Source organism: Alosa sapidissima, chromosome 8, assembly GCF_018492685.1.
Source record: "Alosa sapidissima isolate fAloSap1 chromosome 8, fAloSap1.pri, whole genome shotgun sequence".
Taxonomy (NCBI): domain Eukaryota; kingdom Metazoa; phylum Chordata; class Actinopteri; order Clupeiformes; family Clupeidae; genus Alosa; species Alosa sapidissima.
This window is the reverse complement of record NC_055964.1, coordinates 3,491,383-3,517,746: the sequence shown is the minus strand read 5'-3', so window position 1 is coordinate 3,517,746 and position 26,364 is coordinate 3,491,383. Positions and strand designations below refer to the sequence as shown.

General features: G+C 42.3%; 1 protein-coding gene across 3 annotated transcripts in view; it reads left to right on the top strand.

Annotated features, from left to right (window-relative positions):
* prdm6 (PR domain containing 6) overlaps nt 1-26,087 on the top strand; it is a 35,348-nt gene extending 9,261 nt beyond the window's left edge. The window contains exons 4-9 of one of the 3 annotated variants that reach the window (XM_042101112.1): nt 7,148-7,275; nt 9,168-9,292; nt 13,565-13,910; nt 23,004-23,180; nt 23,468-23,504; nt 25,341-26,087. In XM_042101112.1, the coding sequence (XP_041957046.1) occupies nt 7,148-7,275; nt 9,168-9,292; nt 13,565-13,910; nt 23,004-23,180; nt 23,468-23,504; nt 25,341-25,427 (900 nt within the window). In that variant the 3' untranslated portion in view covers nt 25,428-26,087. Of the gene's footprint in view, nt 1-7,147; nt 7,276-9,167; nt 9,293-13,564; nt 13,911-23,003; nt 23,191-23,467; nt 23,505-25,340 lie in introns of all 3 variants that reach the window. The other 2 variants (XM_042101114.1, XM_042101113.1) reach the window with 2 other exon arrangements.
* The last annotated feature ends 277 nt before the right edge of the window (nt 26,088-26,364 follow it).

The window sequence follows — 26,364 nt, the reverse complement described above, 5'->3', positions numbered from 1 at the left end:
ATGCCATACTGCTATACTCTAGTGAGGGAAACATGCACTCATTTAGCACAATCTCTTTCTGTCATGATTTACACAGCAACATTCTGTCAGTAAACCTCACACTGGTTGACAGAAAAAGGCACTATAGATCTTCTTTGTCTCTCCATTATTATTCAGGATGTACTTCCTTTTAGTACATCAGGGAAAATGTGAAAACCCTTCTCTGCTTTGGGAACTGTGGCCCATGGTGATTGATTAAACCAGTGACCACTTTTGCCCACTGTAGGCCTGGGTGTTTTACAACCCTTTAAGCCTAGATCAAAGTCAAACTTTCCAATTCCCACAGACCTTAGTGACACTTGATTGAGTGATTCAACATAAATTAATGAAATTCCAGTCTCTTAGCCATCATGTGGCTTCCTGTAGGCATCACTTGGCTTTATTTGGTTGTGGATGCGCGGTGACAGCTGTCATAACTGTTTAGGGAAGCTCTGTGTCAGTCTGTGACAGGGCCCGACTTCATTCTGTGGCAGCTCAGCAACTGTTTTGGATGGGTGCCTGAGAAATGGGGCATTCGTCAGTAAGCGTGCTTTGATAGCGGTAATGACTAGGGATTTGCCCATTAAGCAGTGAATCTGACAGCACTCTGAGAGGCCTCTTCTGTAGCGCATTGTTAAATCTGGCACTTCAAGGGGAGACTGGGAGCAGTACAGGAGTGTCAGTGTAGGTTCTAAAAAATGACACAAATTCAAAACCAAATGAGGTATAGACTAGTTTCCACCTTCATTCCCTCCTCATATGTCACATTCTGCTTTAGCTCTGTATTCATGTGAGGGTGCAGAAATGACAGCAGGAGAGGGGATCTCTTGCTCTGACTTCCCCAGCTTAATGGAGTCCTGGAGGTGCCCCCTGCTCCCCATTCTACTCAGATCCTTCCCCACATTTCACTTCATCTTCATCTTCTCACTTGTTTGTTGTGAATCCTCACTCAGGCCCAGTGGTGCTAGAAATGACCGCCTGGTCCAGACGTTATGTTTGCCTTAAAACATGGTATGTATGAGCAGACCACACATGGTTGAGAGTGTGTTTTGCCTGCCACAGGAGCGCAGAATGGCGAATGGCACTTTTCTTACTCATGCATATGAATTTATGGGAAGGTCGAGGGAAACGCGGGAATTTGTGCAAAACATGGGAGAAGTGTTATTAATCATTAGTTATTCCGACGTATGAAACATGTCTGTTTTGCATTGAATCATTTTTGCCTTTTAAAAGCAAATCCAAATTGTCAATATGAGAAACTTTCAGAGACAAGGGAATCAGTATTCAGAACACCATTTTTTTTTTTTTTTAAAGTGGAGCAAAACTACTGGTCTGCATTATCTCTCATGTCGTTGATATCTTGTTATCATTTATTATATTATTTCATGATTGCTAAACTTGATTCCTTTTAATCTTGTCATCAGTTGACTCCATTCAACTGCGCTTGTGATTGAATTATACTGTTTAGTTGTGGGCACCGCAAATGACGTTAACGGGCAGTGATGCGGTGAGGCCGCTGTTTACCTAATGAAGTGAACGCTTAGTAAACTCCACACAATATGGCAAGGCACAGCGTTCGCTTTCTGCAGACAGAAAAAATACGTATTAGTGCTGTCTTCATACATTGGCCCCTCCAGAGTTGTATGCAACTCAAAGTTATGATCATATGATGATATTGTCTCAGAGACAGACACACACACACACACACACACACACACACACACACACACACACACACACACACACACACAGCTTGTACAATGACTGCACCATGCAGAGAGCTCTCTCTAGCTACAATATGCTGTGTTCATGGCACTTTGGTTTTAATCCTCCTGAGGAGATAACAGACTGCATTATAATCTGGTGTGATGCATGCATTCACACCACCCTCCCACCCCACCACCACCTCCGATCAATGCATCCCATTTACATGCCAGTTGGACTGGGGAGATGGTGGCTAAGTGTTTCCCCAGATAAGGAGCCCAAATTCCATTATCCAAAGTGTTCCACGTGTGCGCCTCTGCTTGACCCCGTGTCTGGGCCTGTGCTGGCTCTGACGGGGATGGAGGCATAGTGGGGGCTGTTTGAGAGCCCACTGCCCACTCTAATGGCTCCAGAGGCCTGATTTACTTGCTATAATAAGGTCACAAGGTCAAGCGGCTGACAGGTCAGGCTCTCTGTGGCTGTTTCTGCACCCCCCCCCCCACACACACACACTTTCTCTCTCTCTCTCTCTCCCTTAGCCTGACTTTCTCTCACACCTCACTTTCTCTTTCCTCTCAATCTGTTTCTTTCTCCATCCCTTCCTCCGTCCTGCTGTTGTACTCTGTCCTGCAGCCTTTTCTGCCTTTTTCTCTCCCTCTGTTGTTCCATCCTGTGGCATTGATGCTCAGCTGTTGTGGGAGGATTTACAGGCGCCGGGGTGACAGGACCCAATCAGTGAGCCGTAGCTATTGGGATGGAGAGATCGAGCCGTAAGTGAAGCAGTGGTGGAGACACAGCTCGCCAGCCTCTGATCAATGACTCAGGAGCACGGAAGCAGAGAATTGCATTCTCTCTCTTTCTCTGTCTCTCTGATGTCTCTGCGTTGTTTTCTCTATCTCCATTTTGCCCTGATCTATCTCCCTGTTATTTTGATCCTTTTTTCTTGCACACTCAAAGAAAAGTGTCTGAACTGGAAAGAGGGAGTTTTAATTACTTCGTCTTCCCAGTGTGTGTTCTTTTTGATCTTCTCATTCTATTTCCCTCATGTGAGTTACTAGGCGTCTTTGAAGTTTGCAAAAAATGGGTTCATAACACGGTTCATTATGGAATTACTCCACCATTGACTCCACCATGTAGAGAGGATCTGCTGGGGCAGTGGTGGCTATTGATCAGGGCAGTTGAAGTGTTATTCCTATGGCACCAGTGACATCCCAGCAGGGGGTCCACCTTGATTATGGAGACGACGAAGAACGCAGCCATAAGTCCATATGGCATCATGTATAAACAACAGATCCAGAGTGATTTCAGTGTCCTCAGCACTAACTGGACCGAGGTCATTAAAGCGCTGCACTCACACATTTATAAATTAGGCAATTTCCCTGATTATTGCAATCATTTACAAAATTGATTGGCGCAGTGAGCTATAGACAGATTTCAGCAATGCTATTGACAGGGTTCGCCTCACTAATAAACAGGGCCTCCTCCATAAAGTGAGATGTCATTATTTGTGTGTGTGTGTGTGTGGGAGGGGGTGTTTTGCATGGTGAGATGGCTCAAGGTCATGTATGGCTGGACATGAATAAGCAGGAGGGGCTGTGCTGAATCAGAGGGCACGGCAGAGCCACATCCATCATGGCCGTCATCTGGCACCATAGATTATTTTGTCTCTTGGATAAAAATAATACTGTCTAGAGCTGTTGAAGATTTCTTCGTGGAAATTGCAGATTTTCTAGACAAGGCTGTATCTGATTGCTCGCTGAAGCTAGCTGGAAGCATTGTTGTAGTTCCTGGATACATTCCTTGGTCTAGTCTAGTCTAGCCACTTTTAGCGGCCATAATTCCTCAATTGTTGTCCGGTCACACCAAGTTGACTTTGCTTAGAGCCCTTTTTCATGTGGAATTTGAGCCAAAGCACCGGGCTACAGAGCACCTCCACTCCGGTGCACCACTGGCACTGTGGATGCCACATTGATGCTTCTTTTCAGAACAATAACTCACCACTTGTCACTGTGGCTCTGATAAAACCCCCTAAAGCCTCTACTTCCCCAATGTCACACTCACAAAGCAAACTCAATTTACTCTATTTAGTCAAATGAGAGAAGCATCTATTACTATTTTATGCCCATGCAACTCAATGCAAAATGTGATATTGAATGAGAATAAATGTAATCACTGTGCGGAATTCTTGTCTGTGTGGTCAGAAGCCCCTGCAGTGCTGCCCCAGCTGGACAGCTGTCGGAGACCAGGGGAGGCCCATGTGGGCGTAAATCACTTTTATTGGGTGTTTACTGTAATTCTTACTTAGGGCTGCAACTAACCTGCCCTACTCAGTGCATTAAGCCGCAGCGATTGCCATCAATCAAAGTGTGTTTTCCACAGGGTTATACTGTATATTATCTCTCTCTACCTCCTGGAAAACCCAGCTTCTCCATACCCTTGTCCATTTTCAAACTAAATATGGAATCATCATTGGTTGTTTTTTCTCTTGTCGACATGTTTTAGAAGTTGTTAGAGCATACAGAATATTTCATTTTGATATATTTTAAGAGTCTACGGCTGAAAATAGTACTCCCAAACCAGTGGGTTCCCATGCCCAAGTGCTGCGCTGGGCTGTTAGTGTCTGTTCGAATGCAGCAGCCTGGCACAGACCCCAGTATGTAGTTGATGTAAATTAAACCCAGATGAAAGTGATTTATTCACAAGTGAATTATGTTGCCTCTCAGAGAAATATTCGAATGGAATAGAGCAGGACGCAGACATGAGATGAGAGTATGTATGTAAACAGTGATGTCATTTTAGTATAGGCTTGTGTTCAACAGCAAGGAAGTCAAAGTAAATACACACAGACTTGCATATACAGTGCATAGCCAGGCTCATTTGATTTCTGATGCCTTCTTTTGAATATGGAGGAATGGTCACTCTCCTCTCTGCTGGACCTATGTAGTGTCACATAGAGGCCTATATCATATGTTTGGGTCAGTGAGAGCACAGGGGTGCAGCTGGGTTTGTCTGTGCCATGGCGCATGAGTGTGGGAACAACTGGATCCCTGACTGAGGGCTGGAATGAGAGTAGACATGGAGACCTGGGCCTGGGTTAGAGTGAGAGAGGGCCAGAGATGGATGGAGCTGTGGTTGACGTGGGAGGAGAAGAGCTTGAGTAGACTTGCTCCTGGGCTGGAGTGAAGGGGGGAGAGGCTCTTACTGGAGTGCTGTTCAATTAGAGCTGCTAGAAACATGATGAGGAGAAAGCGGAGATTTGTCCCTGGTCGGATGCGTGAGGGTGGTTGCCAGACTGGGAGGAGAATCGATGATGTATCTGTCCCTGATGTTGGAAGATAAGGCTGGAGGTCTGACCATCCGTTTGCGGACTTGTGGGAAGAGGAGGTGCCAGAGGGTTTTGACAGGTCAGGCGTGAGCACTGTGGGGGGGGGGGGGGGGGATGAATGGTCTGTCAGGAGTTTTTCCAGTCTGGCCATTTCTCCCTCAGGGAGAGTGAGGAGTGGAAGGGTTCAGCGGCTCAGCCTCTGATCATTTCAGATCACAGCACAGCATAGCCGCATGCATCTCCACCATTGCCCTCTAATGCACGTGCCTGTGTGGGGTGTGGAGTTTGTGCCAGGGCATAGAGGTACTCTGTGTCAGTACTTAAGTGTCAGTACTTAAGTGAACACAAATAGTGGTTGAATTCTGTAACTGATTACAGAATGACAGAATAACTTTAATTTGAATGTAACTGAAATTAATACAGGTACACATTTATTCATGTTGTGTGTAAAGTCTGTCCTGGTCTCCTCATAGCTATTCTGATAGAAGGAAGAGCAGCTACTGGAAATTGTGTGTGTGTGTGTGTGTGTGTGTGCCCAAGTGCAAGTGTGATGTATGTGTTTGTGATTGTGTTTGTTTGTGTGTACGAGTCCATGTATCTGTGTAGGAGTGTATCTGTGCATCTGTTTTTGTCTGCTCCTGTGTCCCTGTGCGTATGTGTAATACACTTGTGTCTGTGTGAGTTGGTGCACTTGTGTGTGTGTGTGTGTGTGTGTGTGTGTGTGTGTAGTGAGCGTCTGTGTGCTCTATCATGCTGTCAGAGCTGGTGGAGGCCGAGTGTGGAGTAGGGAGGATCCAGGAGGGGAATCAGAGCAGACAAACTGGATGTCGGAGATTCTGTGGGGTCACCAGGGTCAGTTGAGGTCCTGGAACCCCATCCATTCTGCCCAGGCCTCAACTGACAGGTCTCGTGATTCATACACACAGCCTACAAACAGAGCGATCTGTAATACTGATAAATACACACACACACACACATGCACACCACACACACACACACACACACACACACAAATGCACACACACACACACACACACACACACACACACACACACACACACACACACACACACACGACACACACACAGACAAACACACAGACAAACACACACACAGACAAAAAGAATTTGTGGAATCACACACTTACAATACTGCTCCACAGTGGTCAGAATCTCCTACATGTACACTAAGGGCCAGGTGTAATAAGAAATGACCCCTTGTTTCTGATGTTACATGCGCCTTTAAACATGGTATCGCATGTATGACCAAACCTCACATGAAAAGTGTTTGCAATAAATTTCTGTAAATTCCATGCAATATGGCAAGGCACAACGTTTGCTTTCTGCTAACAGAAAGAAAATTGGTATTTGTGCTGTATTTGTACATTTGTACAAGCAGAACAGAACGGACGTACGCAGAAATGGACATTCACATACCTCACTCTACTAAACAATAAGGACCATTTTATTGAAAGCTTGAAAGTAATTGAACTGAATCAGTAAAGAGAAAGAATGACATCTAGGGTTGCTCTTGGTCTGTTAGAGTAGAATCAAGAGCACTATCAGTAGCATCTGTTAGTGAAGCTTTACACAGCTCTCTCTCTCTCTCTGCCAAACAAAACGAACAGGATGGAATTGCTCACTCAAACCTCTGTGACGAGCCACGAGAGAAATAAACTAGAGCAAGAGGTGAAATGAAATCAAGTCTTCTGGATGCCAGTATGAATTGAGTTGAAAAGACTTTCTCACGCCCCTTGTCAGTGTTAAAAACCAGTAAAAACCAGTACATTAGTGTGTCAGAGCCCTTGTCTCCTCTAAAAAAAGCAGAACACATTTTATTTATGTGTGTGTGTGTGTGTGTGTGTGTGTGTGTGTGTGTGTGTGTGCGTGTGCACCTGTGGTTCATCCCCCAGAGCTGGTTACCTTATCATGCACTCTTGGAGGAGGAGTGACTGAATATGCCAAGACTACATTAAATATTTCCAGTTGGCTGTCGCTCAGATCCACAGGCCTGTTCAACACAATGGGGTATTTTATGTTTTTGCTGCAACAGTGAATCCTAACACACGTCTTGTTTGTGTGTGTGTGTGTGTTTATATAGATCTATGACCAGGAGGGGACACTACAGCACTTTATTGATGGCAATGAGCCAAGCAAGTCCAGTTGGATGCGTTATATTCGCTGTGCCAGGCACTGTGGGGAGCAGAATATGATGGTGGTTCAGTACAGGTAATGTGCACACACATCCATACATATGCTAGAGGACTAACGGCTGCTAGTGCAGGATGTATTATTGACATAACCATGAAGAAACACACATCCCTTAGCAGTCACACACAGTTACATGCACATGCTGCTCTCTATGCGGACACACACATTCAACACCGCCCAAAATAAAACAAGCAAAGCCTACCCCAATGGCATTACAGTTAGTGCACAGACAACACACTCATCTGCACAAACATCTGCTTAAATACATTGTCATATTCAAAAAATGTCTTACACTGATGTGATATATATATATGTATGTATGTATGTATTTTTCCTGATTAGCTGTGGGATTGAAGTTACTCAATGCAGTTATGTAAATATTGTTCACACCAAACAAAACGAGCACATTGACAAATCCAGGAGTTCCAGCTATAGGTGATGTCTGACTCTGTATTCGTTCTTTTTTTAGTCCCTTGCTGTTTCTTTCTGTCCTCCATCCTTTCTTTCTTGTTCTTTCTCTTTTCTTCCTGTCTGTCTGTTTGCCCTCCCACTCAGCTGTTTTGAGTTCCATATGTTATTATTTGAAATATCTCGAGTGGAGTTCTTCTTCAAAGCCGCTCCGTGATTGATCGACCCTCACATGGCTGTTTTGTTTTGCTCCGACGGTACGAAGAGCTGGCATGTGCTGTGCTCTGTGTTCTTCAGGACGCCCCACCGTTGGCTTTATGACTCATCCAACCACAATACTAAATACATGTCAACATGGGAAATCGTATCCAACAAGGAGAGGACTAGGAGGAGGAGGAGGAGGAGGAGGAAGGAGGAGGAGAAGAAGAAGAAGAAGAAGAAGAAGAAGAAGAAGAAGAAGAGAAAAAACGGCTGCCCTGGCGACGGCTTTGATGTGCCTGGCCCGAGCGGAGATTTGTGCGAGTTTTGAAAGTGACGGCAGGCTTGTAAGCCGGCGTGTACATTTACAGTCTCTCGCCCCTCCGACGAAAGTGTGTAGGACCACCCATCGCTCAGAAAACAGCCCTTCTTTCAGCAGCCAACTGAGTCATTTAGTGCAAGTCCATTTATTTGTGCGCTGCAGTGTTTATGTTAAGTGAGGCCAAACTGAGAGACATGCGCATGCAGGGGGACGAAGCCCGCGCTCTGGTCCTGTTTTTCTCAGGTTATGAGATGGCTGTGATTTATGGGCTCGTCCTTGTTTTATTTTTATGTCGTGGTGGAAAGAATTAATAAAATTCACAGACCTCAGCAGCTCTGTTGACGCAGAAGGAGCGCTTTTCTGAAACGTTTATGGACATTTTTCCCTTTTAACTTGCAATGCAGACATGCTCCTAAATACATGACTATGTATATTTATGCCACAAATCTGGCAACCGCAGGATGACAAGGAAAAAAAGGAAGGTTCAAAGAAGAATTTACTTATCGTCACCACAGAGTAAAATATTGAGATTCCACAGACTCCTATTGATTTCTGCGTTATCACTGCCAGGGGTCACTTTGTGGTGACAAAGCAACCCTCCCACTGTGCCACAGACATGCAAGAAGTCATTTATTTTGCGAGTGCTTCATTAAATAAGTGTTGCATCAATGTGACACACTTTACCCTCACCAAGTGTCTCGGCATTGCTCAGTGTTTTTAGCACTGTGCCTCTACTAAAAGGAAAAATGTCGCCCTTCATCCAAATTAATCAGAGGGTAGAGGCATTTTGAACAAGTGACATAATGTCAGTGGTGTGTAGCATTCTTCTTCTTATTAATGTTGAAGTATTGACTGTTAACAGGCTTTTGGATTGTATGCAAGGCAGTGTCATAGAGAGGCTATTTCTCATGCACTCCTGTCAGGTCATGGAAACATGGGAAGAAAAGAACTGAAAATAAATGTTTCTTCCCCTTTCCTGCAGGTCATGTATTTTCTATCAGGCCTGCATGGACATCCCTCGAGGGACAGAGCTGCTGGTCTGGTACAACGACAGCTACACCTCCTTCTTTGGCATCCCTCTCCAGTGCATCGCCCAGGATGAAAACCGTAAGCCGCTCTCGCTCTTCCTCTGTCCTTTTCTTTTTTGTGTCTCTCTCTTCTTTTCTCCTTCATGCTCCATCCTTTTCTTCCTCCTTCTGTTGTCTGTCGGCCTCTCCGTTCTGTCATCTCCTCCTCTCTGGCCTCCTGTGGCATTCACTTCTGTGTGCTGATCTTCCCTGTTGGTGATCATGATGAACACAATGATAATGGACACTTTTGTTTATTTCATTGCTGGGTTGTATGTGACGTTTGGTTGAGAAATGATTTTTAAATAATTGTGAATCTAAAAAAAATATGTTTTAATGTGTGATACTGAACATGAGAAATCAAATGCTTTCACAGTCTAATTCACGGATGCCATGGAATTAGAAAAGCCAGATTTTGTAAAAATGTTGGTTTAGTGCTTGTAGTTGATGCCAAAAATAGCCTCAGTCCACAAATCTTGAGAAGGGGTTATCAGTGAGTCATCAGTCATCCTGAACTTGGATCTTTCTCTTTGGCAAGGGGCTTTGATACAAGTTTTTTGAAGGCATGTTCTCCTGTTATCTGATCTAACATCTGTGGAGATATGCTGCCAGATAAGGCTAATATCCTCTTAACCTTGCATCTGCTTACATTATTCATTTAACACAGTTGTTTATCTCCGTTTTACTCCATCCAGAAATGTAATTGGGTGACACAAAGCAGGTGGATATCCCAGCAAAATTCGCTATGTTTAATGAAATATGTTGTTTTATTTGTATACGTTTTTTTTTTTTTAAATGTGCTGATTTTAAAAGGTTGTCATTATCTCTATATGAGCTAATGGACAGCAGTTACAGGCTGTGTTGCTATTTGGTCCTTGGACTTGCAGATGAAATAACCCAAAAAAGGTTTGTGCTGGACTGGTAGGGATTGAAAGATGGACTTCATAACAACATCAGCAATTGTTGAGGACTATAGGGGGTTTTCAGAGTAATTACACCCTTTGAAAATCACAGCGCTTTTAAAAACCCAGAATGGCATTGGCTGGATGAAAATGAGAGCAAGAAAACACAGAAAATATGTGAATATTTCATTTTTTGTCATTTCCTCAAAGGGCGTGAAGTTCAGGGGCATACATCTGCTGTTGTTATTTAAGCGGTGCCCAGAAAATCTCATTGAGGCGTCACCACTGTGATCCCTGCACATTTTCCAAATTGTAGAATAAATACAATCAGTTTTCAGGTTCAGGGTTTACTGCTGGGCTGGCAAGGGCATGGCTGTGTGTTGAAAAAGTGAGTTCTTCAGTCCAGGTTCACCAGGTAGCTGGGCAGTGGCAGGGATAGTAGAACTGCGATTAACAACACTGGCCGGCTGCAATAACATAGCAAATATAGACCATGTAGTTGCACTGAAAGTGTTTTAATGGACAAGAAATGTATATTCTTAATTTCACGGATGGTTCAATTACTCTAAGAAGTAAACATCGAAAAAACTGATCATCACATTATTTGGGATTCATAGGGAATTGTCTTCTACAGTGGTATATTGCTTGGTAGACCACTGTTGTTGTACATGTCATGTACATTACTCACTTGTGTTTAACACAGATTTATATATATATATTAAATATAGACCAAATAACCAACATCTGAAAATGAATTGAAGCTAATGTTGGGCTAGTGTGTTTTGAAATGGAACCAACAGTCCAAACCACTGTGGACATTAAAAGAAAGTAAAGGATGAAATGGCCATCAATTGTGGGTAATTTAATAGATATCATACTCATTATGCAGCGTGACATAATGAAAACATACCACTAGTTTGGGTATTTAACACATTCCTTTTTAGGACATGCAACATTGTATTTTCTATATATACCACTGCTTTGTATACTATTACTAGTACTAGTTTTGAAGACATTTGATCACTAACTCATCTCCTGGCCTGAAGTCATCATTCATGTCCTCTCACAGCTCACATTGGGCTTCTCTGTGCTCATTTACCAGAAGGAGGTCCTGGACAACTGACAACATTTGACAATTCTCTGTTTACACATTGGACATTTTATGACTTTAGTCTGGTTGCAGTTTTGTTTAGACGACTGCCACTCTATGTAAACTGTTTTCCTGAGCATGCAGTATTATCCTGAGGACATAATGCTGTGCATGAAGAACGTGGCAAACAATGAGGGCAGAAGAAAGCCATAAAACTCACACTGGAGTGGACGGTGACAGTGCGTATAAACATAATCACAAACACAAATGGCTTCATTTGAGTGGACCACGGTCAAGAAGGCACAGAGGCTTTTATACCTGAACTGCGCTAAAAGTGCCCCTCCTAGCAACATGTAAACATGGCCTAATACTCTTTACTGTTAGCAACATGTAAACATGGCCTAATACTCTTTACTATTAGCGACATGTAACATGGCCTAATACTCTTTACTGTTAGCAACAAACATGGCCTAATACTCTTTACTGTTAGCAACAAACATGGCCTAATACTCTTTACTGTTAGCAACAAACATAGCCTAATACTCTTTACTGTACCAACATGTAGTAACATGATGGCCTAATACTCTTTACTGTTAGCAACATGTAACATGGCCTAATACTCTTTAGCCTACTATAAGCAACATGTAAACATTGCTTAATACTCTTTACTGTAAGCAACATGTGAACGTGGCCGAATACTCCTTACTGTAAGCAACTGTAACAAATACTATTATGGTACATTGAGCTCAATGATTTGAATGTGTGTCATTTAATACTTCCTCTGAGCCAATCATACCACCAGATGCTGATTATGAGATGATCAGTGCACTTGTGACATTTTTGTGGTTTTAGGTCTTAAATATGAAATTGTTAAATTGTCGTTGTGTAATAAATGACAACAACCCCAGTACAGTTCAATCCACCATGGTAGACAAAGCTAGCCTACCTGGTTATTATTAAATTGATATTTGTGACTACTTTGTAATTTTGTATTTTGTAATTTTTGAGACTGAGGGCTGAGATTAGACATGGATGTGTGTGGTTTGAAACAAAGATGACACACCTAAACGAGTTGACAGTCTGCCCGTGAGGGCACCTAAGACTGCAATATTTTAACTATATGAAAATGGAGAACATTGTTTCAGTTGTTAATAGATTGCAGTTCATTGGTGGGTTTAAAATCAATCTAACTTTGTCTGCTGTATAATTGCATCTATACTTTTCGGTAAAATGATTATGATGTTTCTAAAACATTTTGTTGACAGTGGTAAATTCTAGCTTGTAATACCAGAGCAAGAACCACTTTATTTTGCATTCATCTTGGTGTTGTGCTGGGTGCAATATAAGGTGTCCGTGCAGTGACATTATTTAGGATATTACGTTTACAGAAAGAATATATGAGCACAAAAAGTAGTTGGTAGTCATCAAGTTCTGTTCATCACAAAACTGAGTAGAGGGAGTCTTTTGTTTTACCAATGAAAAGATTACTTACTTTTTCCACTATCATACACTAACATACATTTTAAGTGACATTTCAATAAATCAGTATGTTGGAAAACATTTCAATGGGAACTGAATGCACTCCTCTCCCATGCAAAGTCCTATCCATGCACATTTTCAAAAGTTAGCTTTAATCACACATATCCCAGTTGAAATTTACCAGTGATCAAAGATCTTACATAGAAACTAAGTTCTGAAAAAAAAGCCTGATTTCAGTTTTATTGCATTAGATGAGCAGACTTTATTGAATAAGGATGCCACAGTCTTCATCCCACATGTATCACATTACAGTGTAGCGGTGCTGTGTTTGTGTACACAGCATGTTGCGATAGCTGGAATGTGGAGTGTGGTTTTCTTAAGGATGACTTGTCATGGTGGGGACTTCCTCCATGTTGAGTTTTCATTAGAAACTACTGTTAAGGACGCACATGGTTTTGCTCATGGCAACTTAAGAGAAGTGTTTTGGGCGCTGGTTTGCAAAGCATTGATGATTGCGTTTTACCGTCATTGATGTCATTGCAAGAGACATTTGGCTCAGCCATTTTGTACACAAAAAAGGGGGATGAGAGAAGGAAAGTATGAAGCTGCTGAAGTGACAGGAGTTTGCATAAAAACAAACAGCTTAAGTTGCAGGAAATGTCTCTGAAGGAAATGACTCCAATGTCGATGCAACAAATGATGTCCCTCTGTGGGATTGCAATGGCCAATCCAAAATCAAAGCTTAACATCTGTACCTGTCTTGTTGTGCCATTCATCTGCTTATCTGTTGGTCTGTACAGCTTTCTTATGGTCTGCATGTTCCTCTTGTTCATGACCACAGTAAATGTCCCCGCCACTGTCATCGAGGCGATGTCCCGGCAGGAGAGCCTCCAGCCCTTCAGTAAGGGTGGGAAGGGGGGATCCTCTGGCGTCCTGCTGCGCTCCATGGTCTTCCCCCACTCGCCCTGCCCACGAGGCTTCTCTCTGATGGACAAGGGTGGTCCAGCTGACTCCGGCTACAACCAGATGGGCTCCAAGAACCAGCGTGTGCTAGCGAGCCCCACCTCCACCAGCCAGCTGAGCTCAGAGTTCAGTGACTGGCATCTCTGGAAGTGTGGCCAGTGTTTCAAGACCTTCACCCAACGCATACTACTGCAGATGCACGTGTGCCCACAGAACCCAGACAGGTAAGGCCCTGGTATAGGTGTACGTAGGTATAGGTCAACACACAGATTCTTCTTCAAGTCTAACTTAAGCTGCAGCATCAAACTATAATGCTTCCCAGATGCTGAACATGCTGCCATGGACCATATGTTCATATGCATGAAAAGTGGGAGTATCACGCAAACACAGGGGAGAAGTGCTAATAGCCATTGATTAGCGATTGACTGCATATGTGTGAAAACAGCGTGTCTGTTTTGCGGTGAAAAACTTCCGCCACAGGTGTAATTCTGGTTAAATGGGTAAATTATAGAAACTTTCAGAGACAGTTGAATAAGTATTCAGAGCATCAGTTTTCTTCATTGTAGGCTACTATGTCAAAAGCAACTTTAACTTTTTTTTGCCTTTCGAATAAACTTTCGTATATTCACTGTCACAACATCCACTTCCCAGTCATAGCCTTAGTCTACGTGCAGTATAATAGTTCGAGTATCCTATTTCTTTAAGTGGAGTAGAACCACTAGGCCTACTCTGTGTGTTGCTGCTTGTTGACATCCTATTATCATGTATGATCGCTAAACTTTGATTCTTTTTAATGTCACAATCGGTTAACTCCAACTGCACTTGTGGTTCAGCTGTGGGCAATTAGTGTTGTAGAGGGGCGGGGAAGGGCGGTGATGAGTGCTGTTTATGAACATAATGAAGTGACATCTTAGTAGCCCAAATTCCATGCAATATGGCAAAGCACAGCGTTCGCTCTTTGTGCATAGAATACGCTTTCTTTGTACATCCAGTCCTGAGTGTTGGCCTTTGCTAGCTTCTTCAAACTTTGCAAACTCAGCTGGGTGGTGATGTTTCAAGTGTGGTGCAAGAGTGCATTTGACCGGCACGAAATCGGCATGTCTCAGACTGTCCGGCCGGTCGCCGGTCATGGCCGATCACATGAAAATCGTCCAAATCTGGTCACCAGCCGATCAATCGGTGCATCTCTAGCCTAAGGAGATCAAAAGCCAATAACAGTGATGTGAAATGTTCCTAATTAGCTCATTTTCATACAAAAGGACACTAAATATATTCCATAGGGAGCCCTGCTGGGAAATTGTTGAAATACATAATTGATTATACACCAGACCCTAGAGCAGGTCCATGCTCCCTGGTGCTAAATTATGTAGGATGAAGTGAATAGGTAGAAGTAAGTTTTTAGTTTTAATGTAACGTGCAATAAGTCTTCATGTTAAGAAATTGTTGAAAAACTGGTTGACTTGTCTTTACCATGAAAATAGAAAATAACCTATCAATTTCAACAGAGAAAGACAAATTCTTTCCCCAAAGCATTAAAAAACAGTCCTAATCCTTCAGGATTTAGCTAACATACAGTGTATGTACTTAATAGCAGCTGTAGCGCTCACTATTGATATGAATCCTGTTTTCTTCAGGCATACCAGGAACATGTCATTGTGTCTGGCTGGAAGTCAGCATGTGAATTACTGGCATATATTTAAGACCCCTGGCACATTTGGTAGATTTAAGTATTTATGTCTTTAGTCAGATTAACAAGATGTCAACAGTTTATATAGGCATAAACACTGGGCTATTTTCTGAAACATGAAACTTGTTATGTCACAAGTGCTGACACTTTTAACTGCACAAAAAAGTCACAGTTCAGAATAGTAGTTGTATTAGTGTTTGAAGTTGGTTTGAGTGGATCCGTTTTAGGAGATGTACACATCTAATCAAAGTTGAACCTAACTTTGATATGTATATAATCTTTCTACTTATCATATCATGTATAATAACATAAAAATGAAATATGGTTTACATGGAGTGTAATATAGGTGAGCCCTATAGTGAGCTGATTTGGTAGACCAAAGTCCTTTTACTCCTTGACAAACTGTTTATGTTGCTACAGGCTGAATTTACAATAATTAACATTATCTTTGTTCTTTTGTGTGTGACTACAGTGTTTCTTTTGTAGGCTGTAGGTCCCAATGATTTTAGGACAGCTAAGGGGCGTTGTTAGGCACGATGCGAAAAGGCCCCTTTAAAGGTGCAGTCGGGGATTGTGCAGGAAGTCGTGTATGTTGATATTTACATTTATTAGCTTAGATAGGCTGCCCCCACTTTGTTTCTAGTTTTCGGAGCCTTGGCTGCCTACAGACCATTCATAAGGAGATGATTGCTAAATGTGACAAAAAAATGTTGGGGTGGAATCGTGAAATCCCTGACTGTACCTTTAAGTGATACAAGAACATAAAGAAAACATTAGTTTGAAACGTTATGTTGAGAAGTTATGCGTCCGAAGTTTAGAAGTTATGCCTCCGTTTAGATGTCCAGGGACAGGAGCATTGACAGCTCTCGTTCACCCCACCTCTGCATAGGAGGTTTGAACTGGCCTCAGCTGGCCACGTTGTGACACTCCAGTGCATCACTGGAGAGGGGTGTCACCGGACATCATGCATGTGATCTTCACTAAAGGCATACCAGGACGTCGTCCAGCTACCAACCAAGCATGCTAATTGTTGGCATATGAAATCAAGCGCTTTGATGGACAAACTAGTGAAATGAGGCTGTTACAGGCTCATGGCTGTTAAAGTTATTTGCTGATGTGCAGGATTCAATAACCAGTAGTCATCAGTGTAGAGCCTTTGAGCTCCATCTCACCAACAAACTACAAGTCCCTCCAGGCAAGAGAAATTCCCAAAGGTCTATTGTGTGGGATTCTGTCCAGAGATTTGATATCTAAATAGCCTAGAAGACCAGAGGGGCTAACACTTTGCACAGTGATCCCACCCGCCCTGCTGGCATGGCTACACATAGCAGGGCTTATAGGCTATGACATATAACCCCTGGCTGCAATTTAGACACAGATCTTGAGCAGACATTTGTGTTTTACAAAAAGTGTTTTTTTAATGTATTCCCTTACAATCGAGATGTCCAAATCTGCTTTCAGGCCCATGCAACATTCCCAACATTCCCTTGCAACAGTCTCTTCACTTGAGTAGACCAAGCCTTCAACAAACAAGCTGGGAAGCTGTTTCCTGTGTTTGCTCCTTTGTTCACAATGGCTCTGAGCAAGTGTATTGCACAGCCTCTCTCAGGTGCAGCATTTCTGAGCAGTGGAGTTGGAGTTCTCATGTAAGATCTGAAGCCCCTTGTAAGCTGTGTGCTGCGGCTGACCCAGATGGGTGTGCAGTCACTTAGCAGGCCGGCCATTACTCTTCCTCCCCAGGGTTTGTGACGCGTGGTGCGGCCCGGCGCGGCCCTCTGCCCCCCTGACAGCAGGCTGCATGGCTGGTAGCCATGTAAATAATGTGAACTAAGCATGTGTATCAGGCCTGCTGATGCTGGGCTATTCATCCGCAGACAACACTTCTAACTCATTCCACTACAGTATTAAGGAAATCTGCTGGACCAGCTGTCACAGTTTTAGGGTTCAAACACAGTGTGTAACATCTCTAAACCTAATTAAATTCGGTGTGGGGTGTATTGGAATTTTTTTGCTTAGCTCTATTTTTCTTGGGCGCATATAGACCTATTAATCAGCAGGCCCTGTCACAGAGAAATACCTTCTCTAACTGTGATGCAGAGGAAAACAGATGCCACTTATTCAATAAACTAATATTCATACAGAAGAAAAATGTGGCACAGATAGCCTAGAGTTGAAGTCAATGTGAGTGTTTGTCAATAGTTAACTTTATGACCCTGGGGTGGAGATAAAATTCAGCTGAACAAGGGAATCTAGATGTGTTGATATTTGGAGGCTCAGCCTATGCTCATAGCAAATGACCCAGCACATCTGTTTAAAATGGCTCCTTTGGTGGTTTATGGCTTCGGCTTATACATATTTATTGATGTTTAGTTTATATGTACATTTGGGCTAAGATAAATGACTCTAGTATATCATCACGAGGGGAAAATCGTTTTGCTTATCTGTTTTGCTGACCTCTATTTTTCTGGGCAAGAGGGTTTTTCTTCCATTTTAACTCAGGCCTATCAATCAATGTAGAATATACACTCACATCTCACTGTAGGACATAAACCCGAGGAGATATACTCCAATCTGACTAAAGGAGAGACAATGCACACTCCAGAGACAACATAACACTGTGTGCAGGAAAGGGCCTGGGCCATTTTTTCATATCAAAAGTCATACCTCTAAAACAGCCATACAGCATTTGCATGTACAGGAAAAATAGGAGACTCGTGCCGTGCCCTGTTTTATGCTTACCAAGTGCCAGTCAAGTAGACATCTGCTCAGTCCTATACTATAAATTCATGTTCCTACCTAACCTTGCATGAGTTGACAGCAGTGCATCTCTATAGTTAGACATAGTCATCTGTATTACTTCATGTTCCAAATTTGTTGACCACTACTTTTGAAGTTGTGGTGAAGTTAAAATGGTCCAGTCCAGCTAAGCCACAGAAAGTACACAAGCGGTATGGTTTCCTGTGGCATGATGGTGATACACATGCCATTTTGTCATGGATTGGGTCTGATGTTTTTCCTACTCTATATGGACAAAATATAGTATAAATATATATTTTACGTCATCAGTCATCACTATAGGACATTAAACACATTGGGTCCTAAGGAAAAATGTGTATAGGAATTAAATATGAAAAATCATTTCAGCTTTCCATATTTCCATAGTTCGACACCAAAGATCGAAAGTCAGATGACCGGGAAATAGGGATGTTTGGTCACCCTACTCTCAAGGGACCACAAAATAACAAAATGAAAACAAATTGTGAAAACCACTAAAGAAGAGGCCAAGGGCTTGTATACCAAATTCTTTTATATTTAGACGTCTGTTTTCCGAGATCACCGAGTACTATAAAAAACAAAAACAATTGGTTTTCCCTAGCTTTGAGTTGCTGCAGCCAATAGTTAGAGCTTCCAGGCAGCTAGGGTGCTACACTCTGGGGGCATGTTCATGAGCCCCCGTGTTCATGCCCCCAGAGTGTAGCGCTGTAGCTGCCTGACTGCTTTAGCTGTTGGCTGCAGCAACTCGAGCTAGGAAAAAAAAACGATTGTTTAAAGGGATATTCCACCATTTGGGGAACTACGCTCATTTTCCACCTCCCCTTGAGTTAAACAATTGATTTTTACCTTTCTCCAGTTCATCCAGCCGTTCTCCAGCCTAGCATAGATCATTGAGTTGGATTAGACCTTTACCATCTCGCCCGCTAGCACCACGCTTAAAAGTGACTTAGAATTCCAGTCATTTTCCTATTTAAAACGTGTCTCTTCTTAAGTTAGAAAGTGTAATAAGACTAACGGAAAATGAAACGTGGTGATTTTCTAGGATGATTTGACATGGAACTATAGGCTACTCTCATTCTGGCGTAATAATCAAGGAACATTGCGAACGTACCATGGGCGCAGCAGCACAATGATATCATGCAGCACCTGAAAATAGTCCCCGTAGGCTGTAACTTCCAGCAACAAGTTTGAGCTGCAGCAGATTATTATGCAGGAATGAGAGTAGTTCCATGTCAAATCAGCCTAGAAAATCGGAACGTTTCATTTGTCCATTAGTCTTATTACAAAGTACAGCGATTATGATGCTAGGGTTGGAAACATTTCCAAATGGAGAGTACCCATGAGCATACCTGTCAACACTCCCGTTTTTCCCGGGTTTCTCCCGTATTTCAAGGTCATCTCCCAGCACCCTCCCGTTTTGTTATTTCTCCTGGAAAACTCCCGTAATTTGCATGGCCATCCAACTTCATTTTAAAATCATTGATCCATTCATGTTGCCAGGTTGTGTATGAAATACACCCTACACATACACGATTACTTAGTTTCAATTTCAACTGTTTTGTCATAGGCTAAACCCTGGCAATCCAAAAACCAAAATAAGGAAGCGGGTGCCAACTGCTGAGTCTCGTCGTAAGCAAGCGGGCTAGTTGAATGGCCTACTCCAGAACTAGCTGTTGTGAAATTGTTGGGAATTGAATTGATTAACACATCACATAAACTGTTATTGAGTGTTGTTGATACACTGAACTTGTTCCCTCGGAACCAAATCTGACAGCAAGCAGCTTTGGAGTTTTAAAAGTAGGCTGCAGGCAGGCAGCTGGTGGATACATAACTGGCATGCGTAAGGTAATGGTAAGGTAAAAGCAACGACCAAAATGTATTGTTGAAACACGTGTATGAAACGTGAAAGCTCCCTTTTTTGGAAAGCTAAATGTTGACAGGTATGCCCATGAGTCTGGTGATACCAGGCTAGTGTCTAATGGGAAAGACTGTAATAACTGTGTCTAAGAATGACTGTAATTATGGGCCCTATCTTACACCTGGCTCAACGTGGCGGGAAGCACGACACAAGTGCTGTTCCTATCTTACACTCAAGGCAGTGATGATTTTTTCACCATGGGCTTCAGTTCAATTGAACATTGCGCCCAGGGGCGTGTCAATTAAAAAAATAGGTGTGGTCAGGTGCATAATCCAATAATCGTTATCTTACACCCACTAAAAATCATTACGCCACTCACCCAGAAAAACCTGGTTTAAAGTGAAAAGCGCATATAAGCACAGCTATTTTGAAGGCGCGCTATCACAAAATGTAAGCAGCCCTTAGCAACGAGTCCCAGGCAACGACTTACACACACACACACACAGAGAAGCACACATATACACTAACACACACATGAACACACTCATTTACATACACAAAAGTTGCAAGAGTTGGGGATGGAGTAGGAGATGGAGACAAATTGGCCATATTGTGTACCGCTTAGTTACTGTAGCTATAGAGCAGGGGCCACATGCGGCTCTTTAGCCCCACTCTAGGGGCTCCCTGGCTTTGTCTAAAAATGGAAATTAATAAACTATTTTTTTCCATTTTGATATCATTTTTTAGCTTAAAGCCATCCTTACGTTATTGACTTGTGAAAAATATGTATCCTATACACTGAGCAAAATGTGGAGAAAACATAGAAATGGTTTTACTATTTGGCGACTAGAATGCGTCATGTCACATCCTGACGTCCCTTTACCAAACTCCGTGGTGGCTTGAGTGGTCTTTTCCCAAACTAGAAATGGTAATTTATCAAAATCTTTGCAGTAAAACTTATAGTATATATTAAATTATTATTAAATTAACTTATATGAAAATACTTTATAGTGCTTGGAGAACTTTGCTTTCACCACCCCTGAGACTGGGCTGAGAATGAAGGCCAAACTTGCTGCTCCAGACAGATTGTTTTCTTGTCAAAGAAGATGGTTCTTTTGAAAGTAAAAGTTGCCGACCATCTGTATTGCAGAAATGAACCCAGAAAGCTGTAAAAAATGCACTGTAGCCCAGCACCCAGAAATTTTACAGATCAATAGAGAATCGCATCATATTGCATTTTTTCACGCCTCTTCATGCAGTCGACATATTCAAAGCTGCACTGTGAATGAATATTCAACCGAGTTGAGAGGATGTCTATGTCCCAATTACGCTGATGATCACAGTTCATTCTCATCTTTCACTGGTGAGATTAATTATCAGGAAGAGCAACACCGTTTTCCATTGACTGGCTTTTATGTGGTCTTTTGTCTATCTCCTATCACTTAATTACCTCCTTTTGAATATCAAGTGCATTATCTGCCCACTAACGTTTAATAGTTTCATCGATGGTGTGGAGCTCCTCAGTGGATCTGGATTAAATGTTTTCTGAAGAGTCATTTTGTTGATCATTGATTCATTATTGACGCAAAGTGTGGGGTGATTTATGACAGTTCAACTGAAACAGCTTTGTTTTAATGCAGAAAGGACAAGCTGGAATTACTTCTACGTGTGAATTATTGTAGATAAAGAGCTTTTAATAGATCAGCCTGTCACAGTGGAGTGCATTAACTTTTGATCTAGACAGGAGAGCATTTGCTCGTCCACAGATATAGTACATGTTAAGAAAACCAATTAATTTGTTTAATCTAGCACAAAATTGCTCAACTTTCACATCTGATGACAGCTTGATTCACATTACGGGATTACATTGTGCAATGTTCTTTGCTTTCATAGGTCTGTAGTTATAATCATAAATATCTTAATTCCCATAATGGCAGTGTATAGAGCAAGTGGATGATCTTGGGACTGTGAGGGACTTAAGAGTACACAGAAACAGGGCCTGGGGGTGTTGGGTTAATTTAACAATGCTGCGTTTTTGTTGTGCTGTAGGTTTAGCAATGTGTGTGCCTTAAGTATCATAGGGAGAAGTGTAGCTGAAGCAGTTCCCAGAGATGATAGGCCATTTGGGCACAGGAAGTATTTATCTGTTGTATTGCGCTCCTGTAAACCCAGAGCTGCAATAAACAATACACCCACATTAATCATAAGTGCCGCCATAGTAAATACTTTGCACACATTAATCACGTTAAAATATTCACAATCGATGCATCTTCTCCCAGAAAAACCTTCCAGTAAATTGTGCTCTATGTCAGCCACCAAGCCCCTGTGATCCAGGCGGCACAGAATACAAACTGAAGTGAGGGGAAACAGGATTTGGGTCATGGCATGATTTGGGTGGTACAAAACATTATTCTTTCAGTTCATTGTTTTTATTGAATTGTTACCGATTCTGTGTTCTGCTAAGGTGAAAAGACACAGTGAAAGCAGATTTGAGAAATTGAGAAAAAATACTTCCATGAACATCTGAGGATTTGTGAAAAAAATAGCATGATCTTAATGTTTATGTTATGTTATGTTTATGTTAATGTCATTTGACAATAGATGATTTCAGAGAAATAGTCTTATTCAGTGACATGATACCCTATCAGGGTGCTTTTCAGTGTTCTGTATATTTCCCCATGTTTAGACAGCAGACTTCAGTAAATAAGCAGAAACTGGTGTTGTCTTGTGCATGGCCAAAGCATGAGAGAGAATCCAAATCTCTCTATCTCTCACTGTGTGCTTCAGCCCTGTGCTGGTGAACTGAGTGCACAGTGATGGATGGTTCAACGCAACACCACATCTCATTGTTGATGAAGGGTCATGGTGCCATGGTAACAGCCATGGGGGTTAACCCCCTTTTTCTCTCTCTCTCTGTATATGTGTGTGTGTGTGTGTGTGTGTGTGTGTGTGTGTGTGTGTGTGTGTGTGTGTGTGTGTGTGTGTGTGTGTGTGTAGACCATACCAGTGTGGCCACTGCTCACAGTCCTTCTCCCAGCCGTCGGAGCTGCGGAACCACGTGGTCACACACTCAAGCGACCGGCCCTTCAAGTGTGGCTACTGTGGCCGAGCCTTCGCTGGAGCAACTACACTCAACAACCACATCCGCACACACACTGGGGAGAAGCCATTCAAGTAAGTAACAGTGAGTACTCACTCTCCCTCTCACCGACCACCACATGTGACCAATACACACACACACACACACACACACAGAGACAGACAGACATACAGACAGACATACAGACAGATAGACATACGTACGCACACACGCATGCACGCCTACACACACACACACACACACACACACACACACACACACACACACACACACACACACACACACACACACACACACTATATGCAACATTCTCCTTTGTGTTCGCTGTTTTCCTAAATAATACATTTTCCAAACATCACAGGACAAGACAGAGCATGAAGCAGTTTCTCAAAGCTCAGGTGGGCAAAGGGCAAGGCTAAGCTCATACACACACACCAGCTAGCACTAGAGGGACTGTCCATCATACTACAATAGACACATTTGGTTGAAAGGTTGGAATGAAAATAGATTTCTGTTAATGTAACAGATGTTACTTAAATTGAATCTAATAACCCCTTATATTTCCCATGACCTGTGTGATTACAGTTAGTTATCAAAAATATGTAGACATCTACTTAAATGATCACAGCCCTATTGTTATAATGATTCCTATAGCTAATAGCTAATGTGGTTATTTAAATACAGATGTGTTGAGTGTTCTTTGTAATGACCTACTACCATGAAATCATTTCTTTACTAGTGTGCTGTGTTACTCCTAAAATGTTGACACCACATCAGAGAAATAAAGCTGGAGTGTTAGAACCTGTGGAACAGCTGGAGTCTGTTTTTCACTGTCTTTACTTGTGCTGTATCAGAAAAGACTATTTTTGTGCAAAAGGAAGAATGCATCTGTTACTCAGGCTAAGCCTGAAAGCACACAATTGGCTTGGTGCACTGTAGTTGAAGGCTAAGAGATGCCTTTAAAACAAAAACCAAATACATAAATCTTGTTTTGAATGATTAGATTTGCTTGACATAGGAATCTACTTACTGTAGTGCGTCTTTTGAGGAGTTAAGATATGAATGGGCTTATCAGACTCCATTATGCGTACATGCATTCTGAAGAATGTTGCAATTATAATCAAATTCTTACATAGTATTAAAGCTCTTTTGAACATATGACTATGATATCTACTAGGAGGCCTGTTTGTGAGCTGGCTGTGTGTGTTTGTGTGTGTGTGTGTGTTTGTTGAAAGAGGAGCGTTGCCTGTGTTTGCGGGGGTTTGTGTCTATGTTTATGCTCACTGTGCAGCCAAGTTACAAATCAGCTTTCTAATGAGCAATCAGTGATACACAAACGTGTCATCAGCACTTCAGCCGCTCCTGAGGGGAAGAGGGGCACAAAGACATTAATGAATACACTGCACCAATCTTTAGTCAATCAATAGGGCTGAGTTATTTCCATCGAGCTGATATGCTTGATAGAATAAAGATGGCATTTTCTGTTTGTCAGGGAGACTAGATGCTCTCTCCACTCTAGCCCTGGCCCTGCAAAGCATCACTGAAACTATTCTGCACCGCTCAACAGAACTTTGGCAGTTTTGTCTTTCTGCTGTAAGAATTTAGATCTGCTTTGGCTCATTCTACTTGTGTCTTGTCTGCTTGACTGCCATTTTGTTTCACAGGGTATATATACTAGCTACAGTCCTGACGTTTACAGTGTTGTAACCTAATGAACACACCTTGACACACAAGTGTCATTAATACTGTCCTGTTTAAACATTAAAAGTCCTGTTGTTTGAAAATGACTTTGAATGTATTCTGTTAGCTTAACTAGAGAGTATACCAAAGGTTTTCTTTCCTTTCCTTCCCTGTGCTATTACATGAAGGAGATTCTCTCCTTTGATAGTAACCCCCCCCCTACTGAAAATCTCTTTTTGTTCTTTATCTATTGTAAGTGACAATGATGCGTGGCCCTTATCTGGACAGGCCCCCTCCTGGGGGACCCTTCCTCTGCCATTTATTGACAGGACCCCTGTGTCACGCATCACTTGGGCCCCTCTCCCGTCATCACCCCCCCAGGTCCCCTTCAGACAGGGCTCCTGCAATTATACCCCTCTGGCCCTACAGGATCCTAGCCACTTTCATGTGTCAGCTGTCATTAGCAGCAAGGTGAGGATGAGGCACTGAACGCTCTGTCTGTCTGTCTCTCTCTCTGTGTGTGTGTGTGTGTGTGTGTATGTGTGTGTGTACAGGTGCGAGCGCTGCGACCGGAGCTTCACACAGGCCACGCAGCTGAGCAGACACCAGCGGATGCCCAACGAGTGCAAGCCCATCAGTGAGAGCAGCGAATCAATCGAGGTGGATTAGCTGATTGACTGGCCGGAATTAAACTGCAAGGAAAATCATGATTAAATGTCACGGACACTTAAGCAAAACCAAAGATTTCCTCTGAGAAACTCTCAATCAGCCCCACGGAAAACCAAAAGCAGTAATAAAATAAGTAAGATGTTAAGAGATATTGATCCTGGCACAAGATAAGGAGACTGGACATGGATGGGGGGTTGGGGAGGCAGGAGGGGGATTGGGAGGTGATACTGGGAGAAACAAAATGTGGGAAGAGCAGAATATTTATTTATGACTCTCAGCTCTGTGAAGAAGAGGTTGGACAGTAAAAAATCCAAACAGTGCAAAAAGTGGTTTCTTTGCTTTTGATCTTGGTGTCTTACACTCAGTGTTACAAAACCAAAGAGACTGTAGAGCATTGGATGCTTAAAAACTACACTGACAATGCACAACCTTTGCCCAATGGCAAAGGAGCATGAATTAAAAGGACACACTTTAATTCCACCAATAAATGAATGAGAAATGCATTCAGTGAGTAAAACAGGAAACATGACACACACCACCTTTATAAAATGTACATTCTAAATTATAGTATATTTCTCCCATATCATGCTTTTGGCACTTTTAAATCTGTTATTTATGTTTTCTGATTGGCCCTGCTCTTAAATGTAATGCTGAAGAGACTATTTAAGTATAAGCAGACATGGTTGCTTAAATGCAGATTATGCTAGTCCTTACTACAAAATATAATAAGAAGGGCTGGTTTCTCTTTCAAGGCACAGCATGTGAATTTTGTTGTTGAAAAATAAAAATGTTTCTAAACTTAAAACATCACAGGTCTTATTCAAAGGCATGTTAAAAGACAGAGTTGATCAACATACGAATAAAATGCATTTGTGTCCAGAAGAGTAAAGAACAAAATGAATGCTGTGT